Here is a 22,518-nt window from a genome sequence, read left to right on the forward strand (position 1 = left end):
TTAACTTGTTCTGTGTCCTTAGGCAAATCCCTTCCCTTTTACTCTGCCTTAGTGTCTCAATGTATAAAATGAGGGGGCTAGACTAGAACTATGATTTCTAAACTATTTTTTTGGCAGCAAAGTCCACTTTGAAAAAAAAATCTTATATACAGTACCAATACATACACAATAGATAAAAATCCAGGCTGCTTTAGAGAAGTGCTGGACAGAACCAAGAGCTTGCAGCACCTGTCTCCCCACAGGGCAGATGCTGAGGCTATGTCCCAGAATACACATTTGCAAATCCCTTTAGATGTGGCCTAGATCCTCCTTGAGGGCTCCGTTAGATCTGACATTCCTGGATGCTAAGACTTAGCATTTGGCAGGAGAGGGAAGAGTTGGAGGGAAACTGACTTTGCATTAACCTGTGCAGGAGACTGCTTGGCCCATGCCTGGTGCTTGGGTCCACACAGGATAGGAAATTGTAACCTTTTCAGCTGTTGGGCTCATGGACCACTTTGATAATCTGATTAAACCTGTGAACTAGCTCTAGAAAAATGATTACATACACATACCCACAGAGATATTCAGGATATCTTTTAAGAGGTGTTGGGGACTCCTTAGAGTCTTAACTAGTTTAAACCCTTGACTGGGCTCTGGCAGGACACTTACACTCAATTCCTCCTTGGCATTTTATAGCATATGCCCTCTCCTTCCTTTCACCATTCCTTGGCTCAGCCGCTTCTAGAGCCAGCTTCTTGGCTGGAATGTGGCCTGGTTCTGTCCCTTGTTTCACCTGATCTGGGCCCAAACGGGCCCCACAGATGCCCACTCTCTCACCCAGTTATCACTTCCCCAAGTTGGGGTGGGAGATACTGTAGCCAATCTTAACCTCAGTCAACCACCACCCTGGAAATATCATCCTGAGAAAAACAAACAACTTGTGTACACTGGGGCTTTCTTAAGACACTTAACAAAGGCATCAGGTTACCATAATTGGTGGACTTTGTCCTTTTTCACCCAGCAGAGGGCTCTGACCGGTGAGACATATTTTATTCATCCCTGTCTCTTGGCAGCTCAGGGCTGACAGGGTAAGTAAGGCACTCTGAGTGTCTGAAGGAGTTGGGTGACCATAGAAGAACTCTGGTTCAGTCCCTTAGACATTTCTGTTCCAGTGCATACCACAGGGAAGTCCACTTCATCTTTTCTAGGCAAAAAGGTGACAAAGAAAGGTTTCTCTTTGACTTTCAACTGCTGTTTGGTGCCCAGTGAGGGCAGGCAGGTAAATGAGTCAGAAGCCTGCTGAATAGCAACAGGAAGACCTGGGTCTTCCAGCTGTCAGGGAGGTTCTGAGCAGATTCCCCTGATGCTGGCTGGGCTTTATGGCCAACAATGCCTCTTCTGGGGCCTGATGCTTCCTAGTGAGCTGGCCTCACACTACATTCCAATGAGGGGAGTGAAAATGGTTTGAGTCAGAAAAAAAGGCAAAAAAGGGGCAGTGGACCCAGATCCTGCTCTGTTATGATCCCACCTTTTCCGGAGCCCCCAGAATAAAGGAAGAAGCACACAATCCCTCACCTCACAAACACCAAAACAGTTGCCTGTTTATTGTTTTTCAAAACAAAAAACAAAATGAAACAAAGCAAAACAAAATAAAACATATTCAAAATCCTACTGTGATTTTGAATCCTACTGTGATTTTGAAAGCTGAGCTGATATGGCTGATGCAGGCTGTCTCCCAGCTTGTTTTATGGAGCATTAGGTGCACTGGCAGAGTGGGGGAGAGTGGGCTGTTGCCCCAGTAGCACTGGATGAACACCTGCACCAGGGCTGGCATCAGAAGAGCTGTAGGCCACTTTTGAGCCCATGCAGCTGGCCCTGGCTCCAGAGAAGGCCATCCAAGTTGCCACTGTCATTGCTGCCGTTGCTGCAGTTGCCACTGCCAATGCTGCAGCTCAGGCCCAGGGTGCTGCAAAGAGAGGGGAGAGGGGAGGTCAGTCAGGGAAGGAGGCAGCTTTAGGCTCTAGAGGGGCTAAGGGTGCTTGATGTGTGTGTCTATGGGAAGGGCCCACCCTCTTGCCTGGCTTTACAAAGAGACTGGAACACATCTGAGAAACCACTTCAAGATGGGCCCCAGGGGTGGCTCTGCCCTGCCCTCAGTTGAGGGAGGAGGGAGAAAAGGAGTGGAATTTTTCAAATGAAACTTTATATAGAACCCCAGTACATAAACCAGATTAAAGCAGAGCTAATTGGGTTGAGGTAGGAAAGGAAGACCCGTACCACCCTACCCCCAGGAAGGCATTAAAAGTGGCTGCCTTAATAGGCTTTCTTCTAAGGCCCTAGATCTTGGGGGCCCAGAGGACCCTGGGCTGGATCCCTCCCACCCCAACAGCAGGTTAAGGGGCCCAAGGCCAGGCTTAGGCTGCAGGGCTAGGCCCAGCTCCCATCTCAGGATTGCAGAACTGACCTAGGGAGAAGACTGCCCTCCTCTTCCCTGGCCCTGCTCGGAACACTCTTGCTTCCCCTGCTTCCTGCAGGTCAAAAGTTCTTCCAGGTAGATGAGGGTGACAGCTGAGAGCAAAGCCATCATCTTTCCTCTCAGGGAGATCCACGGTTACACTAATGCAGCTGAAAAAACCCTTAGAGATGATCTAGCCCCATCCCCTCCCATCACTCACCATCTCACAGACAAGGGAACTGAGGCTCAGAGATGAAAAAGGACTTGCTCAAGGCCACACAGCCAAGTCGGGGTGGAGCTGAGACAAGGAGCAGGGGCAGGCACGCTGGCTCCAGCTGAGGAAGTCTCCCTACTACAGGGGGTGTGGGACTGGGCCTCCTTCTGGATAAAACAGCTCTACCTGCCCACAATTCACCCTTGATACCTTGATGTTCATCAAGACAGCCCTACCCAAGGGAGAGGAGGTCTCTCTCTCAGACATGTGGGCCCCACTCGCAACTACAGACAACCTGGCTTCCCCCACTGCCTCCTCTTCTCTCCAAGAGGCCTGCTGCCCCGGCTTACAGCAGAGAGTCCATGACACTGCCTTGGGCCTGGCCTGTTGCTGAGGTCCCTGGGTTCCATAGCCCTCTCTCTGAATGTCTAGAGGAAGAAGGGCTCATCTCCCATGAAGTGGGCAGGCAGCACAGGGACAGACTGTTTCAGGGGCCCACAGAGGTCTCTCTCTGGTACTCACAGGATTGTCCCAGTCACAATGGCCCCACATTCTGGAATGTACAGGCCCTCTGGACAGGCTCCTCTGTGTTACCAGCAGAGCCCCTCAGCAAGGGCTGCTTGGTTCCTGCCTTCCTGATGACCCAAGGGCTCCTACGCCTGTGATCCAGAGGTGAGTTTCGAGGGACAGCATGGAGCCCTGCATAGGCCTTGCTACCAAGATGCCTGGACAGTGCAGGGAGGCCTACTGATTACTCTGTGCACCTTTGGACAAATCTCTTCCCCTTTCTGGGCCTCAGTTTTCTCCTCAGGAACATGAAGAAGTTAATTAGAGCACCCGTTCTTGACTTTTTAGGAGTGGTGGATCCTTTAGAGAATCTGTTGAAAGCTATGGACCTCTCCCTTCCCAATACACACACACACATACATACACATAAACACACACACACACATGCATGCATGCACAAACCAGATGCAATCTGAGAGGGATGCCAAGCCAGTTCTGTGTGGCTGCCTCACTGGTCCCCCACACTAGGGGCTGGGACTCCTGGCAAGGGCCCAGCCAGGGACTGGAGCTTATATTTCACTCATTTTGGCCCTGACTGGGGACAGTTACCTCCCCCAACCACCCCACTCTATGTTCTTCCCTTCCTCCCTCCCTCCTGTGGGAGGCAGAGAAAGGGGTGAGAAATCCTGCTGCCATGGGCACTCACCCAGTCTTGCATGTTGGGGGTTCCAGCCGCTGGTCTAGCACAGGCTGGTCCAAAAGATACATGGTGTCATAATTCTCCAGCATAAGCTCTGATGGGTCTTCGGTCTGACCTGGCATTCGGCCTAAGGGGAAAGTGTCCCATCGTACATCTTCTGTGGAGCAAAGTGAGGAGGCAAGAGAGGGCTGATGAGCTAGTTCTCATATGGGTGCACAAGCCCACCTACTCTGTCCATCCACCCACCTTACTTAGCCTGCTCAGCACAGGCTGTGTATCTTCATCCTCACTCCTCTCTGCATCATTTCTCATCATTTCTCCTCTCCACCTTAGCATTCCCTGTCCCTTCCATACTCCCCCATACACTCTTCATGGTCCTCCTATGTGTTCACATGCAGCACCCCCACCACAGCCACCCCCAACCCCCGCATACCATGCACACAACTATCACAACTGTAGACATTTTTGTTCCTCTCCACTCTTCTTCTCCTACTTCCCCAAACATGTCCCTACACAGATACAGATGACACCTTCTTCAGACCTGGCTGTATCACTGCCTCAATCGCTCACCCTCACCCCTATTTTCACACACGCATATATATATATCCTGGAGAGTCTGGATGCCCCTGAATTCCCACCACACCTCCTCCCCAAACTGAAAGATACCTCTGCATATCTGAATGACCTAGATATCCTACACATCTATGCACAACCACCCCTCCCCCCCCAACATGTTTGAGTGCCACATCATTTCTTAGTAGCCTTGCCTTGAGAGATATACATACAGGCCCACATACCACCTCAGGGTGAACACTCTCTCAGCAGTTATCATGCTCTCCCTGCCCCCTGCAAGGTCTTGTTGCCCCAGATGTGCACACAAAGAACATCCCTTCTCTAGGAAAGGACTGTCTCATTGCATATCCCACCCCCTATAGATGCCTCAATATACATACATAAGCACACTGACCAAACCCTCCACTCAACAAATGTTTCCAGTTTTACTCCCTGCCTCTCATACTTCTCCTGCACAGGCACACAAACCAGAAATCTTAACGTCCCTGCATCTCCACATATGTGTATACACATACAGAGGAAGTAACAACAAGGGGGAGAGGGAAAGATTTCAATGCCCTAGGCCTTTCCACATTCACAACCCCTCCCCGCCCCTGCCATACTCCACTTCGGAATGGACCATGTCAGGCACTCCCCACCCACTCTGTCCTATCACTTAAGTACCCTCCACACAGTATTATATTAAATCCCTTCCCCATCCTTACACTAGTGCATCCAGTGTTTTCAAGCGAAGCCTTCACTGGTGAGCTCCTCCAAGTAGATCCAGTTTCTGGCCTCCTGCATCTCCCTGGTACCCAAAGAATTCTCCCTGTCATTATGCCCCTGGCATTCTGGAAAGTATCAACCCTGGACTAGAGTTTTATGTTACCCAAAGAACCCCCGCAGGAAGGGCTGTACCTCTGCTTGCCCATCTCCCCATCCCTGGCTTGCTTACACGAAGGAAGTTGTGACTCTTAACACCCTGCATTGCCCTATGTATACAAAGACACCTTTGTACACAGGGACCATTCCCCCATGTCTGTCACTGACCTGACCATCCTCCCTACTCCCAACCCTGTCTACATCACTGCCCTTGGCTCTCTAGCCTGATACCTTTGTACATGTCCCCTCAGTGATAGCACAGACCACATAGGCCATCTCAACATGGCTGTTTCACTGCCTGTTTTCAGGCCTTTCCATATCCCCCCACCTCTTATTGTTTCCACTTCTCTCCCTCATACAGATGCCTCCTGGTCCTCATAGGTCTTAGCAACCCTGCCTCCTCTTCCAAAAACATATATGACCATGTGTGCATGTATGCACAGATGCACATACAGCCCACTTCACACTTTCTCTTTTCACAACCCCTACTCTCTCTCTTTCTCTCTCTCTCTCTCTCTCACACACACACACACACACACACACACACACACACACACACACACACACAAAATTCTGCCTGAGTCACTGCCCCTCCCTTTGAATATTTACAAACACAGCCCTCCTTGCTCTAAGAGATTTCTCTGTTGCTGTGCCTTGGTTTGTCCAGCACATGCAAGCAATACCCATTCACACACACACACACACACACACACACACACACACACACAAATATGTTCCCCCATCTGTAGCACTCAGGGCCTTTATGTCCCAGCCCTTCCACACACACGTCCATAAGGGCAAAGACTTCACTTTCCCCCTAAGCTCTTTCACTGCTTCCCCTTTCTCTCCCTATTGTTCCCCACCAAGCCTACCCCACAGCATACCCAGTCCCAGCCCCAGGCTCCATCACATGGGCTGTGCCCCATGTCTACCCCTGCCTCCAGCGTGTACACATACACACATGCCCATGTGCACACATCAGACTGTTCATTCCTGCGGAGTCCCCCTGCCTTAAGGTTCCTGCTCCCCAACCCAAATGAGGGCATTCAAAAAACCACCCTCAGGAGCTGACTCATGTTCCTCCACCTACCATTCAACCCCCTGCTCCCTCCTGGCTTTGTCTCACTAACTTGCATACTCACCAAAAAACTGCACTGCTCCTTATTCTCCCCCTTCTGATCTCATTTCCACTTCCACTGACTGAATACCCTTGGGTTCCTTCTTTCTCATACACACAGCAAAATCCTGTCCTATCACCAACCAGCCTCCACGTGTCCATACACATTCACATATACACAGAAAGCACTATTCTTTGGCTCCTTGCCCTGATCACTGCACATGAAAAACACACGCAGAATCATACATATATCAACCACCTAACTCTAGCTTTCTGTGTTTTGCTGCCCAGTGCCCACACCCACACCAACCTCTCTGAATATGCTCTCTGCATGAGGCAGCTGGCAGCATGACAGTGCTAAGGTCCCTGGCGCTCACATGCTCCATCTTAAGGGGGAGGGAAACCAGCTGTCATCCACACACCAGGCTGTCTCCCAGGCTTGCCTCATGCTGGCTACCTCCTGCTACTTTCCATCCTTTCTCTAGGGTGAAGGGAAGCCTCAAGAGCCAGCCAGAGAGGGAAGATAGATGTGGGGAGAAAGTGGATATCAGGCTTCTTACCTGAGCTAACTTGCCATGTAGAGCCCTCTAAAGCTCCTCTTTTCTGGGCCAGGAGCCTGGCATTCTCAGCAGTGGGGGACTCTTCCTCCATAGAGAAAGGCCCCACTTCCATCCTGTCTTCCTCCTCCTCATCTTCGCCGTCGTCATCATCATCGTCGTCGTCGTCGTCGTCGTCATCATCATCACCTTCCTCCTCCTCCTCCCACTTCTGGTCATCATTTTCCTCTTCCTCCTCCTCTCCCTCCTCCTCTTCCATCTGGTCTTCCAAGGCCTCTTGCTTCTTCTTCTCATCTTCCTTGGCATCATTAAGGCTGCCCTGTTCCTCCTGTTGCTGGGCTTCTCCTTCAGGTCCAGAGCTCGAGCCAGCTGGTTTGAGGCTCCAGTACAGGCTGTCCAGTGTGTATGGAGACTTCCCAATGGGGGAAGCCTCTGAGCCCTCCTGCACCAGGTTGTTTTCTCCACTCTGGGTATAAATGGAACAGATGCGCAGCAGCTTCTCCTGCTCCTCGTCTGGCAGGACCTGCCCCATGGCTTTGAAGATGCTGAGCAGAGGGATGGAGTAAGAAAGATTCAAAATCTCAAGTCATTTTATATCCCAAAACTCCAGTTTCAATTTGGTCTCTGAGCTTCCAGACCTGCCTCTGAAAGGCAGTGCAGTAGAGCAGACAAAACACAGATACAATAGGGCCATGGACCCTGAACGAGCTCCGTAATTCATCTCTGTGGCTCACTTCCACTCTCAGTAAAATGAGGACAATAATGGCACCTAACTTAGAGGGTTGTTGAAAGGAGTAAATAAGATAGCTCACACAGAATGCCTGGCACAGTGCCTGGCACATAGTAAGCAATCAATAAATGAGAGCTATTAATCTGTACTGAAATGCTATGTAAATACACAAACTAGCCAACAGGCCTGCAGGGCTGGACATGAGAATAGATCCCTCTCTTTAGCCGAGCAATGTATCCTGAGCTCCAAAGATATGCCTGGAAGTGTGCTGTGCTCCTTCTGCATGGAACACAAAGTGTGATCCCTTTTGGGAGACAACTACAGCCCAGCCTGGAATGGAGGAAAAGAAAAAAAAAAAGCAGCAGCTGACAAGACAAAGCAGAATGTGGGCGGGAGGCCAGATGAGCAATGCAGACCTGGGCACTACAGGAGCTGGGGGGAGGCAGAGAGCACAAGGAGGGCAGGAGAGATCAAGGGAAGGCTTTGTGCAGAGACAAGAGCGAGCACACCGGGCTGTGTGCATGCGGTGAGAGTAGCCTGGCTCGAGCGGAAGGGCTGTGCTGAGCAGCTGTGGGAGCAAGAGAAGCCTGCAAAGGTTAAGTGTGTGTGTGTTGGGTGGAGGGGGTCATCTGACGTGTGCTCAAGCACAGGTGAAGGCTGCATTTCTGAAGATCACCATGGTGACCATGTGGAGGATGGCCTGGGTGGGGCAGCCTGGAGTCAGGGAGAGTCGGTGAGGGCTGACCTAGGGCACTGGCAGCAGCGATGGGAGGGAGAGAAGCTATGAAGGACAGACAGAGAGCAGGGCTTGGTGATCAGATGGTAGGGGGGAAGGCAGAGGGGAGTAAAGATGACGACATCGTGCATACAAAGGACGGCGCTAACAGCAAAACCACCAACAAACACAGAGCGGTTGGGAAGGAGAGCTCCTGGGGAGGAAGAGGGTGAGTACCCCTTGCAGAGCCTCACATAGAACTGGGCACCCAGCAGGTACCTGGTCACCGCTGGAGGCATGGTAGGATGGACAGATGGATAGTTTCCTTCTAAGTGTATTGAGTTTGAATTGTGGGTTGTTCACAGAAGGAAGGGCCATGTGCTCAGCGGGCTGTTTTCTCTCTGGGCCCCATAGGCAGACCAGACACATAGGTGTGGTTGCTGGTCACTGGCTGCTGGGGGTAGGGCTGGGAGCTAGTGACTCCACTGGGAGACCCTCTCTGCAGGGCTAATTTCACATTCCAAGATGGCACTGGCTCAAACTGACTTGATATTGGCTGGCTGGGGGAAGCTTTCAAAAAGCTTCCAGCCTTACTACTAAGAGGAAAAGCCAGAGAGAAACTCTCTTCCCTCTCACTGTGGTCCATTTGTAGGATTAATAATAAATATTCCCAGGTACTTTATGTTGGCAAGATGCCATATTACCACTGTTTATTATTATTACACACCCACTCTCTCAAGCTGTCTAGTCTGACCACTGAGGTGCAGGGGTGATATGAATCTTAAAATCCATCTCCTTCCTCGGGTTTGCCTGGTCACAGCTAGGGACTGAGAAGGTCACAGGTCAGGCTGGTGGAAAGAAGGTGGACTTTGGACTCATAAGCCCTGGGCCCAAATCCCTGTCCCACCACCAACAAATTGCATGACTTTTGGATAAGTCACTTCACACTATTCAGAACCTTGGTGTCTTTCTTATCTGTCAAATAAAAGTATATAATATCTCCACCTCCAAAGACTGCTGTGTCAAGTTAAATGAAAATGCTTCTACAAACACAGCACCATGTCCGACACTTAATTGCCAGTGGTATCTTTTATTTTTCCTGTGGGGAAAAGAAAAGTCATGTTCTGTATGTGCAATCTAATGGAACACTGTAGAAAGAGCACAGGAGTAAGGACAGTATATCTGGAATCTGGTTTCTGGCCCCAGCTCTGACTTGCAGACTTGTTACTGACTTGCAGCCTAATACCTGGGGAAATCCCATTTCCCAATCTGTGTAACAGGATGATTAGGACTAGATTCACCGATTATCTGCGAAAGGCAGGATCTGTGCACAAGAAATCGTACCCAAGTGAGCCGCTGTTACTGCTGGCATGTGTCGCATCCCGCTGGTATGCTTGGGTTGGGAGAAGATCTCTGTGGTCCAGACTTCTCCAAGACCAGCAGCTTCCACTCTGTAGGCACTTAGGATTGGAAAGTACCTTGAAGGCCACTTATCCAACCTTTCCATGCTGCTCTTTTCATTCCCTCCCCCCATTACATACATATGCCATATTCCTTCAGAATTTTGAAATTTCCTTTATTCTTTCTCTTGCTGGAATTGCTCAAATGCCTCTAGGATTTTTTGGTTCTCCTCCCAGTTTCCCACCCATCCATATCACTTCCAGTCTAGAGCATACACATCTGGAGATTTGGCTGTTTGGTTCAGTCTCATCTCCTGGAGGTCTTGAACTGGCTGTCTTTTGTCAACAAGGCTACTTTTTTCTCTTATTAAGTTACTTATAAGATACAACTGTGCCCCAAATGTCATTAGGGTTCAAGAAAGACTTTCTGACTCCATGGGAAAGATCAGGGGACTAAGACGGTCTTAGCATCCAGACTCCCACTTCATTTATTCCTCAAGCCTGGACTCAGCTCCCACCAAAGACAGCACTGCTGGCAATGAGACAGCAGAGTACAGTTCAGTTCAGCATTTACTGAGGTTTATTTGGGGCCTGGACTTGCATGGCGTGCTGGGGCACAGATGGCTAATGCAGAACCCTTGTCCTTGAAAAGCTTAGTCTGATAGAGGGAAGGAGACACTAGGGGAAATAGACACGAATCTCAGATTTGAGAAGTACTTGAGAGAATCAACATGACACAGTAGATAGTGCTGCCACCAAGTGAGATAGGGAGCAGAGGAAGAAGTTCACTTTGGGGCTGGGGTGGGGAGTAAGATGACCCATGCTCTTTTGGCCACAGTAAGGTGACTGGAGGCCATCTAAGGGGAGATATCTGGCATGCGGTCAAATACAGGAGGTTTAATCTTAGGGGAAAGGCCTGAGCTAGATAAAGAGATTTGAGCTTTGGCACTTTACTGGAACTAGTAAAAAAGCACAGGCATTTGAAGGAGGGAGTGGTAAACAGCATCAATGCAGCAGACAGGCAATGGACAAGGGCCCACTGGATTTGGTAATTAGGTCAAAGCAGCTCTGGGGATGAATGCCAAATTGCAGCAGCTTGAGGAGTAAGAAGGTAGTGAGGAAATTGAGACTGCTGAGTATAGACTACTCTTTTGAGATGTTTTGATAGGAAAGGAAGGAGTGATAAGCTAGTGATAACCCAACAGAGGGATGCAGGGTCAAAGGAGATTTTGCTTGTGTTGTTGTTGTTGTTGTTGTTTGGTTTAAAGATAAGAAAAACTCAGGCACTGTTCACAGGTTGAAGAGTACGAGCCAGTAGAGCAAAGGAGAGGCTGGGGTGAGGCCCCAGTGATGCTAGCAGAGAGCACAAGTGGAGGGAAGGCTTTGAGGTTGGGCAAGGCCACCTCATACTGAGACTGGCGACAACGTTGAGTGTAGCCGAAGATCAGTTCATGAGGGCTGGACCTCAGGTCAAGGGGGCCCTGCTGGAGGCCTCCATGTGCTTGAGGAAGCTAGGGTGAAATGGGAGGGGGGGATGGGGCTTGAGATAAGTGGTAAGGTTTTCAGAACAGTCAGGAAACAGGAGAGAAAGTGGGCAGAAAACAAGTAAAAGTTCAGACAAGCAGAACTGAGGCCTGGCTTGAGATTAAAAATCATACCTCTGCAGTGGCAGCAATCTGCAGGGCTATGTGGTTTTCTCCAGCAGAGCTCAGCTACCCGGGCTGAGGAGTGGGAGAAGCAGAGTGCGGAGGATCACTCCTAGCTTGGGGGTTTGCAAGTCAGACACACCAAGGGATGGGCAGAGCTGAGGATGCTGATGATGGGTGGTTGAAGTGATCAACCACAGATAGGATTGAGGGGAAGCAAAATTGAGGCGGGTAAGAAATGGAGGGATGGAGGTCTGGAGGCAGGCAAAGAGCAGATGTTGTGGGATGCGAGGGTGAGAACTGGTAGGACAACAGGTGGTGGTCACCGAGTGGGATGCTGGGATGTAAGCTTTCAGAGGTGGAAAAGCTCTGAGTGATGGAAGTGGGTTGCTGAGTGTAGTGGAGAATGAAGGTCACTGGAGGTGAGGAGCTGCAGTGTCAGATGGGTCACTCAAATGAAACAGATATCATTCCAGAAAGCAGGAAGAGAATTGGGTGCTAAAGCCTTCCATGAGTATGAGGGAAGTGGCTCAGGGTCAGGAAATGACAGAAAAAAAGGGAGACAACCACAGGTATTTACAGGAACCAGCGCAATATTCAGTTTGACCACAGCGCCCAGAGGAGACTGGGTAAAGGGGAATCACAGGAGGTATGGTTGTCATGATAGGTTGGGGCAGAATCAGAAAGATCTTTGAATGTCAGGCTAAGAAGCCTAGACCTCATTAGGAAGGCAGTAAGGAGCCACTGAAGGTAGTTAAGCACCTATGAGAGGTATATTTTGGGAAGATAATAGAGACAGCACTGGGCGTAAAGTCAGAAGAATGGGTTCAATAATAAACAGCAGCTACCATTTATTGTGCACTTACTCTGTACAGGCCACTGTGCTAACCACTCTAGGGGGGTTGCCTTGTCCATTTTCATACTGGACTCAGTTCAGCCACGTCTTAAGCTCTGTAATCTTAGGCAAGAATACCCTACCCTCTCTGGGACTCAATTCTCTCATCTGTTAGTAGGACGGCGACAGGACTAGATGTCCTTGCAAGGGCTCGTCCAACTGTGCCATTCTAGGGCTGTGTGGCCCTGAGGCCTGCAGGGTCTCACCCTCTTACCGAATGGAATTCAAGAGACTTACAGCTGAAGGAGTTGGGGGCTGGCCCAGCAAGGTGAACCCAAGCAGGACTCAACCACCTGGGGCCAGTCAAGGGAGGCAGAGCAGTTGAATAGCCTCCAGTTCTTCCTCGCTTCCCACTGGCTTGCAGAAAACCGGCGGGCGTTCCGTCCTGAGAGAGAAGAGAGGGCCTGAGGAGAAGGAACTAGAAATCCCCCCCACCCAATCTTGCACCTTGAAAAGCTTGGCTCTGCCCATCCCTGTCTCCCCAGACTCCGACTCCCCATTCTATACCTCCCAATTGCTCAAAGTATTCAGGACCCTTTGTCCCAGTCCAGTTTACTTGGTTCTGAGAAGAAAAATGTGAAGGGAGATTTGTCCACTGCTGCTGTGGGGCCCTCTTGGGCAGACCTAAACCTTTCACAAGGGATGTGTCCTCCTGGTGCTATTCAGTCGAGAGCTGAGCACAGTGGCAGATGCTCTTGCCTGGGCTGCATTAGGCCCTGGGGCTAGGGCTAGTCTCCCTCACCAGTTTTGGTGTTAGCCACGATCAGTTCAATGGTCCATCTGAGGATGTAGGTGGGCCGGATCCCAGTGTCCCCCAGGGCTGGCAGCTCAGAGAGCATCCTTTCCAGCAGGGCCTGTGTGAAGGTCTGGGAGTGGAGGCCCCTGAGCAGGGGCTGCCAGAATTGAGAGAACGGCCTTGGCACCAGGACGTCATTCAAGTCCACGTTTTCTGGTTTGTGAGAAACACCCATTGACAGGAAAAGGGGAGGCAGGGAGGGAGAGAGAAGGAAGGAGGGAGGGAAGAAGGCGAGAAAGGGAAAGAGGGAGAGAGAGAAGGAAGAGAGGAAGAGGAGGAGAGAGAGGGAGAAGAAGAGGGGGCCCCACCAACAATAACAGAGTTGCCACCGCAGAACAGGAGGAAAGAGGAAAGTAGAAGAGCGGGGAGAGAAACCAGTTAGTATCTGGTAAACAACAACTGACTCAAAATAGAATATAAAAGAAAAAGAGTTCTGGTTCTAGCTTCGGCTTTGTCAATAACTCACTGTGTGACTTTGGGTCAGTACTTTCCCCTCTCTGGACCTCAGTCTGCCCATCTGTAACATGAGGATGTTGGACTAGATGACCTCACAAGGCCCTTCCAGTTCTGCTGTTCTAGCTCTCTACCAAGTGGCTAGATCACAATTAACATAGCACAATAATGGCATTAAGACCCCCACCCCCACCCCAGCCCACCCCAGCCCACCTTACCCCACCCAATTCCAGGCCACCTAAGGATAGCCCAATAACTACTTATCAGTGGGGCTACATGTTCTGCTCAGCCAAGAGGGCTTCCAGTAGCTATGGAACAGCAGTAAACAGCCCTTACCTCCCAGTCCAGGGCCACCCAGCCCACCCCTGGTGTTCTTGCCCAGGATACACAGTACCCTAAGGCTGCATCGAGCCTCCAGGACCCTACCTTCATAGTCTAACTGCAAAGCCGCCAACTGTTCAAATGTGGGGATGAGAAAGCCGTCATCCAGAAAAGCATCTAGCAGAGCCTCCCTGGAGCAAGAGGACACTAAATTAAGTAAAATGAAACAGGCAGAAGACCCTCTTCTACTCCCCTACCCACTCCCAAGGCAGCTAATGCCTTTGACTCAAATGGCCAAACCAGCATGGGGGAAAAGGAAGGCAGATGACAGTTGGTTCTCAGGCCTCAGCCTCCCTGAGTCAGGGGCTGAGCCAAAGACTGGGATCTGTGGGTTTTGAACAAGCATTTACCTAGCACAGGCAAATCTAAGGCCCATAACAAGGGCAGTAGTGGCTTAACAAGTCCGAAAGCACAGATGAAGAAAAGTCCCAGGCCCACAAAGGAGTTAAATGCCTGAGGTTATAGGGTCAAGGGCTTTTAGACTTTAGTTCCTGCTTAGTCTTTGTTTCCCTTGACAGTCCTCCAGTCTCCTACCGCTTCCCTTCTCCCTGGTTACCCTCTTTCAGATCTTACAAGCAGAAACTTTGGGGACTCAATTGCTGGGCCAAATATTATATTATCCTCATTCCTAAGGACCCCAAGAACCCAGAACTAAGATACAGAGGTTAAAAGTATAAGCTATAGGGGTAATCTCTCATCCCCATCTAGCTTAAACCAAAACCAGCAACATCCAGCTGTCTCCTCCAGAGCTAGCAGTTCCCTAGGAGAGGCTCTCCTAGCTGATTGGGCTGAGGGGGAACAAGAGCTCCCAAGGTGTCTCAATGTCTGGAGGGTTGTCATGCTCAGATCCCTCCCTCTACCAGGCTCAAGGAGGAAAGAGTTGTCCTTCCATCCATCTCCCATCTCCTCAGGTCAGTATGCAGGAAGAGCACTTAAAACAGTCAGCCAGTTGCCTGTTCAGCATGACCAGGCAGACGCTACTGTATAGCACAAGGATAGTTTTCCAAGCTACGGAGCGGGCCACCACTCACCCCTTTACTGAAGGGTACAGCTAAGAAGCCTAGGCTGGGCAGACACTGATAAAACACCTTTGGAACTACTGGTATCCTGGGAATAAAGAAGACGCCAGGGACAATCCTAACCTGCACTGCAGGCTCCCCACCCAGGCCCACTCTGCCACATACACCACCTTCCTATACTCTCCGCTCCATCCCAGATTCTTTCCAACCTCTTCCCAAAGCCCTTTCCAGCTGAATGTAGGTAGCAAGCCCCAAAGAGCCAGGGAGGAAAGGAATGGATAGACACTGTCTGCTCTGACTGAACTGAGTACTACTTTGAGGGGAAAATAAGGCTCATGGCCATACTGGGTGGGTCAGTGGGGACTTAGTCTTTGGAGGATCCAGGCCCTGGGAAGGCCCCTCCTCTCTCTCCTCAACCACAATTATCCAGGGGATGTTGATCCTCTCTAATAGCAGTTCAAAAGAGACCAGCAGTGCCTACCATATATCTTTTACCTCAAACTCGGACAAGAGATCGGCAGTGAAAAAGCAAAAGGTTAACGGCTTTTCCTAGTTGCCAAGAGCTCCACATACCACTGGACAAACAGGAACAAAGCTGGCCAGGGGATGGATGACGGTAGACATTCCTGCCTCTGGCCATTTCAGTTACTCAGAGTAGGCAAACCCCACCTGGTAGCTGGCGGGGTTTGGGGAAGAGGATCATGTGAAATGCAAGGTCACCCGTGGTGGGTCAAGATTATCCCTGGGATTTCCTACAGCAGAGGTTGGCAAGCTGGGATATGAAAACCAATTTCAGTGAGGCTGCTACGCTCTACCCTAGAGAGTAGGCAGCCCCTGATTACCTAGTTACACACCTGTTCTCCCATGTAATGCCCTTGAGCTCTGCCAGGATGCATTCTACAGGTGGGGACAGGTTATTCCACGCCTTAATGGCCTGAGGTAAATACCTAAATTTCTCCAGCACCTGCCAGCAAAGAGGGTCCCATCAGAAGGCTGGTTCAGCCAGGTAACACCCCCCCATCCCTCCAGGATTCCTTCTCATAGGACCTCTCAGCATGTTCCTTCAGGGGATACGGCAGGGTATGCAGAGGTGAGCCCACAATGTCCCTATTGGTCCTGCAACTAAAAATATCCTGACTCTCAAACTCCAGACTTTCTCTTCTTCCTCCCTCCCCACCCTCCAAATTCCCTTGTTATTGTGGCTGTCAATAACCAGATAATCCAATACATAGATATCCAATGGGGGCATTTGGCTGGAGTTGGGCAGAGACCCTTGGACCAAGGGGTGAAAGGAAGCAATGGGTTATGGAAGAAAGTGAATCAGGAGACTCAGGTTCTTGTCCTGGTTCTATCACTAACTGCATATGTAACATTGGGCCAGTCATTTCACTCATCCATGGCTTCAATTTCTTCATCTGTGAAAAGGAAGGGTTGAGGTGAATGGTTTCTAAGCTTACCTCCCTTCCTGCTAAAACAGCACCCCTCAAGCTCACCTGATCTAGGAAGGTTCCTGGACGCCATCTGCTGATCAGCTGCAGTACCGCAGGTCTAAGCAACCACCTAAACCCTGTTGTTCCCTACCACCCAGTGGGACCGATTATCCACAAACTTCCAGTGATGTGCAGGATCGGCCAACTGGACTCTGCTCCTCGTCTCCTTCCTACTTCCCCTCTCTCTCTTTCCAAGAAGAGTTTTGGAAGAGCTTTCCAAGCTTTGCCACTTTTCTTTAAATTTCATTCTCAAGACTTCTCTCAGGTAGCTGGCAAGGGGGAAGAAATGGCTGGGGCAGATGAAAACAGGCCAAGTCAAGGGCACTTTCTTACCTTAAACTGCTCCTCTTCATAGGATACCAGCAGTTCTCGGGCTCTTTCTGAAAACAGAATAGGGAAACAGAGCAGCCAGCCCTGTGCCTTGCTCCTGATGGAATTTTGAGCCCTCTCACCTCATTTCTTGAGTTGTAAATTGGGAACTAGAATTCTTGGCTCTCCTGCCTCATGGAGCTCAAGAAAGATGATTTGTGACAGTAATTTTTTTAAGCTAAGCCTCACCACAACCCCAGAGGAAATACTGCGCCAGGGAAATAACCAGAGTCAACCTAAGTCCGAGTCTTCCAAGCTCATGGGCCCCTTTCTGTATCAAGGACACCTACCATACAACTCTTTATGTCTCACAGCCTTTTGCCAATGTGGATCAACCTCTTTGTTGCCTTCGCTGTCTCCATCAGCCTTAACATCCAGCTCTGCACCTTTCTCCTCATCCTTAGGCTCTGGTTTCTGTTCTGTGATGTCATCAACGACAATGTTCTTATCTTCCTCTTGGTCTTCTTCATCTGTCTCTTCCCTGTCCTCCTCCAACTCCCAGGTCTCTCTTAGGCTGTTCTCCAGTTGGCGGCACCAGTAGGTCTTCTGGAGCCAATCCAGGACAAAGTAACAGCCTAAAGGAGGGGAGGAAGGAAGGCAGCGCCATAGTAACAGCCCAGGCAAGCAGCTCCTAGCAGGCCTCCAGCCTCATCTTGCTAACATTATGGGGAGGCCCCAGGTAAGAGGCTTGGCTCCAAGGAGGCACAAATCTCAAATATCTAGAAGCAGCCCCTCTTGCTCTGGGTTATCCCCGAGTTCTTTGCTTCCTCCCACTCACCAGCACATTTCCTAGAAAAAACCTATACCAGACTTGAAGATGGGATGCCAAAAACGGCACGGGGCTAGCAAGTGGGAGAACAGAGACTCCTTAAAGTTTGTGTCCAAGGCAAATGCCTCACTCACCTCACCCTAGTCTCAGCTCTGACCCCAAGTGAAGACCCTCCTCCCTCTCTCTCCCCCCACAGTGCCACGTAGCCCAGGCCTCTGGGCTAAACTGTGATAGGTATACTCCCTGGGGACTCACCCCTGCGGCAGTCATTTATATGGGGCATTTTCTTGTGGGTCAACTCATGGCGAAGTTCAACAATCCAATCCGGAATGTTCACCTGATTATGGGGGAGGGTGTGAGTGCAGAAATTAGAAAATATTAAAGCAGAAAGGGCCACAGAGATGAACTAACCTGGCTTCTCCCCATTTTACAGATAGAGAAACTGAGCTCCTGAGAGGAGGTTCCGTTCTTAGTGGCAGAGCCAAGATTAGGAACCAAGTCTCCTGATTCTCTTTACACTCTGTGGAAGTGATCTTGAAAATCAGAAGACACTCGCCTCCCCCAACCACCAACTACCCTCCTCCAATGAAGAGATTCCTGTGAATGAGCATTAACAATCACCTTCTTCAGCCTCCCTCTGCCCTTGTCTGTACCAGTTGCTCTCCCAGGGTACCCTTTACTCTCCCCTCTCTTCCTCCCTTCCTCCTTCTCTCCCAGACCTCCTCCAGGAAGCTTCTCTTGATGGCTGAGAACCTGTCTGCCATCTGGGTCTCTACACACCTCCCATACTCACTCAAGGCGGGAATGTCTTGCATTTTCACCCTGCTTGGCTGAGTTTGTCTCCTCCTTCAGACTGTCAACAACCAGAGGGCAGGCACTTTAACTGCCACCTCTTTCCTGTCCCCACTCAGGGGTGCATTGGGGTGCTTCAGCTTCACCTGGGCCACTCCCAGCAAGCTGGGCAGGCCAAGCCCACTGAAGATAGCAGCCATGAGCAAGGGAGCAGGTCTGCTTCTTTCAAGCTAGAAGTTGAGGCTCTGGGGTTCTTGCTGGGCTTGGCTGACAGTGATGGGATGAGCTAGTCTGACTGTATCCATATCACCCCATGCCCCATTAGTGAGTCCTCCTGAGAAGAGAGAATTTAGCAAGTCCACTTTATCATACACACCTCCTGAGCCAGGAACTTGAGAGGGAGCTTGGCAAACTTTGTCTTCCTCTCCGAGATAAGGTTCACAAACCTGAGTTTGGGGGAGAAATAAGTGGCATAGCCCAAGTAACTGTTTTATTCAAACCAGTGGGGCTTTAAAACACCTTGCTGAGTTACTGTCAACTTGCATTTCCACAACCTTTCCAATGACTGTTCTGTCCTGTTCTTATGGTTGGTGTCAACCACAGCAGGAATGGTTCCATCCAGTCTAACATTTACTGAGACTCTGCCCTGTACTGAAGCCATACAAATGAATAAGACACTGCTCTGGCCTTGAAGAGTTCAGTCTAGGATAAATAATCATGACATAATATAATATATTATGCTAGAACATAATATGTTATAAATGCTACAACAAAGGACTACATCAAATGATATGGGGAGCACAGCTAAACAATGGAGAAGGTAAGAAGAGCTAGGGAGGACCTCAAGGCAGACAAGGCAAACAGTATGAGCTAAGCAAAGACTCTGACAGATGAGAAAACTCAGAGGCAACCTTTTTCCTGATGTACATGATACAGCTAGAACCACTCTGAGTCGCTTTGTAAATCAGGAACTCCTGGCCCATGTCTCCATTTCCACAACTCAGTAACCTTTCAGTGTTCGTGGAGAGAATGGAAAAAAGGTGTAGGTAGGGGTAGGATTAGAAAATCCACATTAAATCATGGGCAAGGGCATTGAACCATGTAGAAAAGTTCCTCTGGGTGAAAGAGTAAAAGGGGGAAAGTAAATCAAACTGTCAAGGCTGGAAGAGACCCATAGAGACCACTTGGTCTGAACCACCCCCACCCAACATTCCAAAGAGAGGGAAAGAAAAACGGAAGAGAGAAGGCTCTCAGGAAAAAAGAGGAATGTGTGTTAACAGGGGGTACCAAAAGCTGTCACATTAAGCAATCATAAGGTGACCCATACACAGGGACACACAAGGCTTTTTGCTTCAGGTAGAACCCAAAGCCAAACTTTGCTTATCATGTGCTAAGCCCACGCCCCCCCCTCAAAAAACCACCCCCCCACACCCCTACCCATGTAGGTCTTACCTGACCAATGCCATGCCATAGAGCAGTCTAAGTTCATCAGTGCCCAAGCCACCAGTTACATCCATGAGCTTACAGCGTACCAGGTCTGCAGTAGAAGCCACTGCCAGGGGGAGTTCGTTGCCTAACCTAAAGGGCCACAGTCCAGCACCATCATAAAGGTCCTTTACACAGGCCCACCCTCCATCTCAGAACCTAGGTTGTAGGTTATTGCAATTATATACTGGCTCAAGAGTGTGTGGATAGACACAAATCAAGAAGCTGGGAAGAGGGAGGGTAATGTCCCTGGGATCCAATAGTACACAGGACATGAGAGGCTGGTTTAGGACATACAAAGGATATCTAACTGCTACACAGCCAATCAACAATTAAGTGTGGACACACTCCTTTCTTTCACCGTGAAACCCTCAACTCTTTCACCCAGAGAAGACCTTATTCTTGGAGGCATTTGCCCCTTGTCTGCTCCCAACTAAATCTTACCAACTGGACTGAAGCGCTCCATTCAAACATGCTTTTGCAGGCAAGCTCCCCCCACCCCCTTTCTATTTGGAATCAGAAATCCACCCTAGAGTGCTACTCCTTAAGACAAGGCTGGCTCAGCCACAGCGGTGCCCTCTCATCGGCACCCACCCCAAGATGAGAGAAGGTAAGGATCAAAGCTCACAGACTTGACAAAAGGGCTGTTGAGGCACACCCCGTTTCTTTCCGCAAAAGGGATTAGTGCACGAGCTTGGCTGCGACCTTCCCCCGGGCACTTGGGAGACAAGCAATGCCCAAACTACGCGTAGCGGGGGGCCATTAGGCATTTAGGAGAAAACTGGGTAATAAGGCCTTATGGAAATTCTACAAAGGAAGAGGTGAAGTGCCACCAGCACGCAGGCAGGAGGACTAAGCCTGCCGCCTTACCTGCTCCTCCACACGGTGATGCGGTTCAGCGCGTACCGCTGCAATTTATGGTCGTCAGAGAACAGATACACTGTCACCTGATCCCACTCGGCCCTACTGAGCCAGGCGACCACGATGCGCTGGGCCCAGAGTGGCGGCGACCCTTTCTCTTTGACGCACTTCCCGCACCACGCACTCCACACGCGATCCATCCCCCGGGGACTCAGGCCTGGCTCAATCCCGGATTACCACCAGACACCGGGCTCGTTGCCAGGCTTTGGGCCGCCGCACTCCGCACAGCCTCCAGCTCAACGTGCTACCCTCACTCCAAACCGCCGCCGCAACAGCAACCAATGGGAGAGTGTGACCCCGACGCAAGCCCGCCTCCCACCGTTAGCGCGGCAAATCGAAACGCGAGAGCTAGAGGCTGACCAAACCACAAGTTGCGGGAACGGCCTCTCCGACCGGAAGTGTTCTTTCCTCAAAGCAACCGTACCAGCTGCAAGCATTCAGCCTCAAGGTTCCGCTAATTTCCTGGTTGCTAACGGAATTCTGTCCCAGACCCGGAGGGACACTTCTGGGCTGCAGGAGGAATTTTAGTTTGCGCTCCCTGGCGGGCCGGGGAGGGATTGTGGGCGTCCAGTGTACTGGAAAAACGCTTAATGTTTTCATTGCCATGAATCAATACCTGATCCAGTAAAACACTATGGACTCTAAAGCAAGACTGCAGAACAAATATCTAGTACCTAAATATCTAAAGTTGGGTTAAAAAAACTCTGCTGGGTTTCACATCTGTACAGTGAGGAGCTTAGACTGGGTGATCTCTAGGTTCTTTTCCATAGCTGAAAATTGTAGGATTTTACTCTGCCAGCATTCCACTGCTATGTTGGTTTCAACATCCACAAAGGTATACTTAGTTTTTCTGCACAATTTCTTGGGATTCTGGAGTTCTGGAGGGGAAAGCAATATTATGAAACCCTTCTGATTTTATGGGTTGGCTAAAATATGTTCAAGACTCTGTCCCAATCTTTCTCACAGAAGTTATTTTCCAATCTAACACATGAGAGAGAACTGTTGCTAACACTCTAACAGCATTGCTGGGAGTAACTCTTTTGCACTTTACATCAATAAATTCCAATCCATTCTCTATATGTGCTTCTTTCTCCAGCCATCTTCTCCTAAGATCTAGTCTGCCCATGGTTCTTGAATGATAGTTACTCTGTCCTGAGTAGCCATGCCAAACAGTAGGCGAGGTGTCTTCCAGAAACCAGATACCCTCTCCATGCTCAGACTCTTAGCTGTGTGCAGGCAAAGACAGGGAGATGGCTTATATGACCCCTTAAGATTCAATCCAGTCAGAGAAGTTGCCAGGTCTGCAGGAATCATTCATGAACATTTTGGTTTAGAGGTTATTTTTGGATAGTACTTTTCAGGTAAAGGGCCCTATCCTTCCCCATTCCTTCCCTATGAATTTGAGGGTCTCCCTATTCCATGTGTTCCAAGAAAACTTGACAAAGCACATAACAAGAGTACCATGTCTAATATGTGGCAAATGAGGCCTGACACCTATTGAGAATTAGGAATTACTGGATCAAGTCTGTTAAGTAGTGATAGCTTTGAGGAGGCCCTGCATTAATTTCCTGTGGATGCTATAACAAATTTCCACAAACTTGGTGGCTTAAAACAACAGAAATTATCTCACAGTTCTGGAAGTCAGAAGTCTAAAATCAGTACAGTTTGGCTGAAATCAAGGTGCTGGCAGG

At 49.8% G+C, this 22,518-nt stretch overlaps 1 protein-coding gene across 12 annotated transcripts; it reads right to left on the minus strand.

Moving 5' to 3' along the window:
* Window positions 1–1,553: 1,553 nt before the first annotated feature.
* Window positions 1,554–21,197, minus strand: LAS1L (LAS1 like ribosome biogenesis factor). 12 transcript variants are annotated; one of them, XM_060291924.2, is made up of 15 exons: window positions 20,777–21,196; window positions 19,874–19,999; window positions 18,798–18,867; window positions 17,885–17,966; window positions 17,151–17,435; window positions 16,825–16,871; window positions 15,856–15,965; window positions 14,028–14,113; window positions 13,615–13,665; window positions 13,095–13,301; window positions 12,590–12,737; window positions 6,970–7,511; window positions 3,865–4,012; window positions 2,447–2,607; window positions 1,554–1,948 (listed from the first exon to the last, which is right to left on the minus strand). In XM_060291924.2, the coding sequence occupies exons 1-15, from the start codon at window positions 20,965–20,967 to the stop codon at window positions 1,935–1,937; spliced, it is 2,268 nt and encodes a 755-aa protein (XP_060147907.1). In that variant the 5' UTR covers window positions 20,968–21,196; the 3' UTR covers window positions 1,554–1,934. The 12 variants fall into 12 exon arrangements, with proteins under 12 accessions (XP_060147907.1, XP_030707587.1, XP_060147908.1 ...); XM_030851727.2 differs by having other exon boundaries at window positions 2,447–2,550; window positions 3,865–4,015; window positions 20,777–21,192; XM_060291925.2 differs by having other exon boundaries at window positions 2,447–2,598; window positions 3,865–4,015; window positions 20,777–21,192.
* Between the last annotated feature and the right edge of the window lie 1,321 nt (window positions 21,198–22,518).

Source organism: Globicephala melas, chromosome X, assembly GCF_963455315.2.
Source record: "Globicephala melas chromosome X, mGloMel1.2, whole genome shotgun sequence".
Lineage (NCBI taxonomy): Eukaryota > Metazoa > Chordata > Mammalia > Artiodactyla > Delphinidae > Globicephala > Globicephala melas.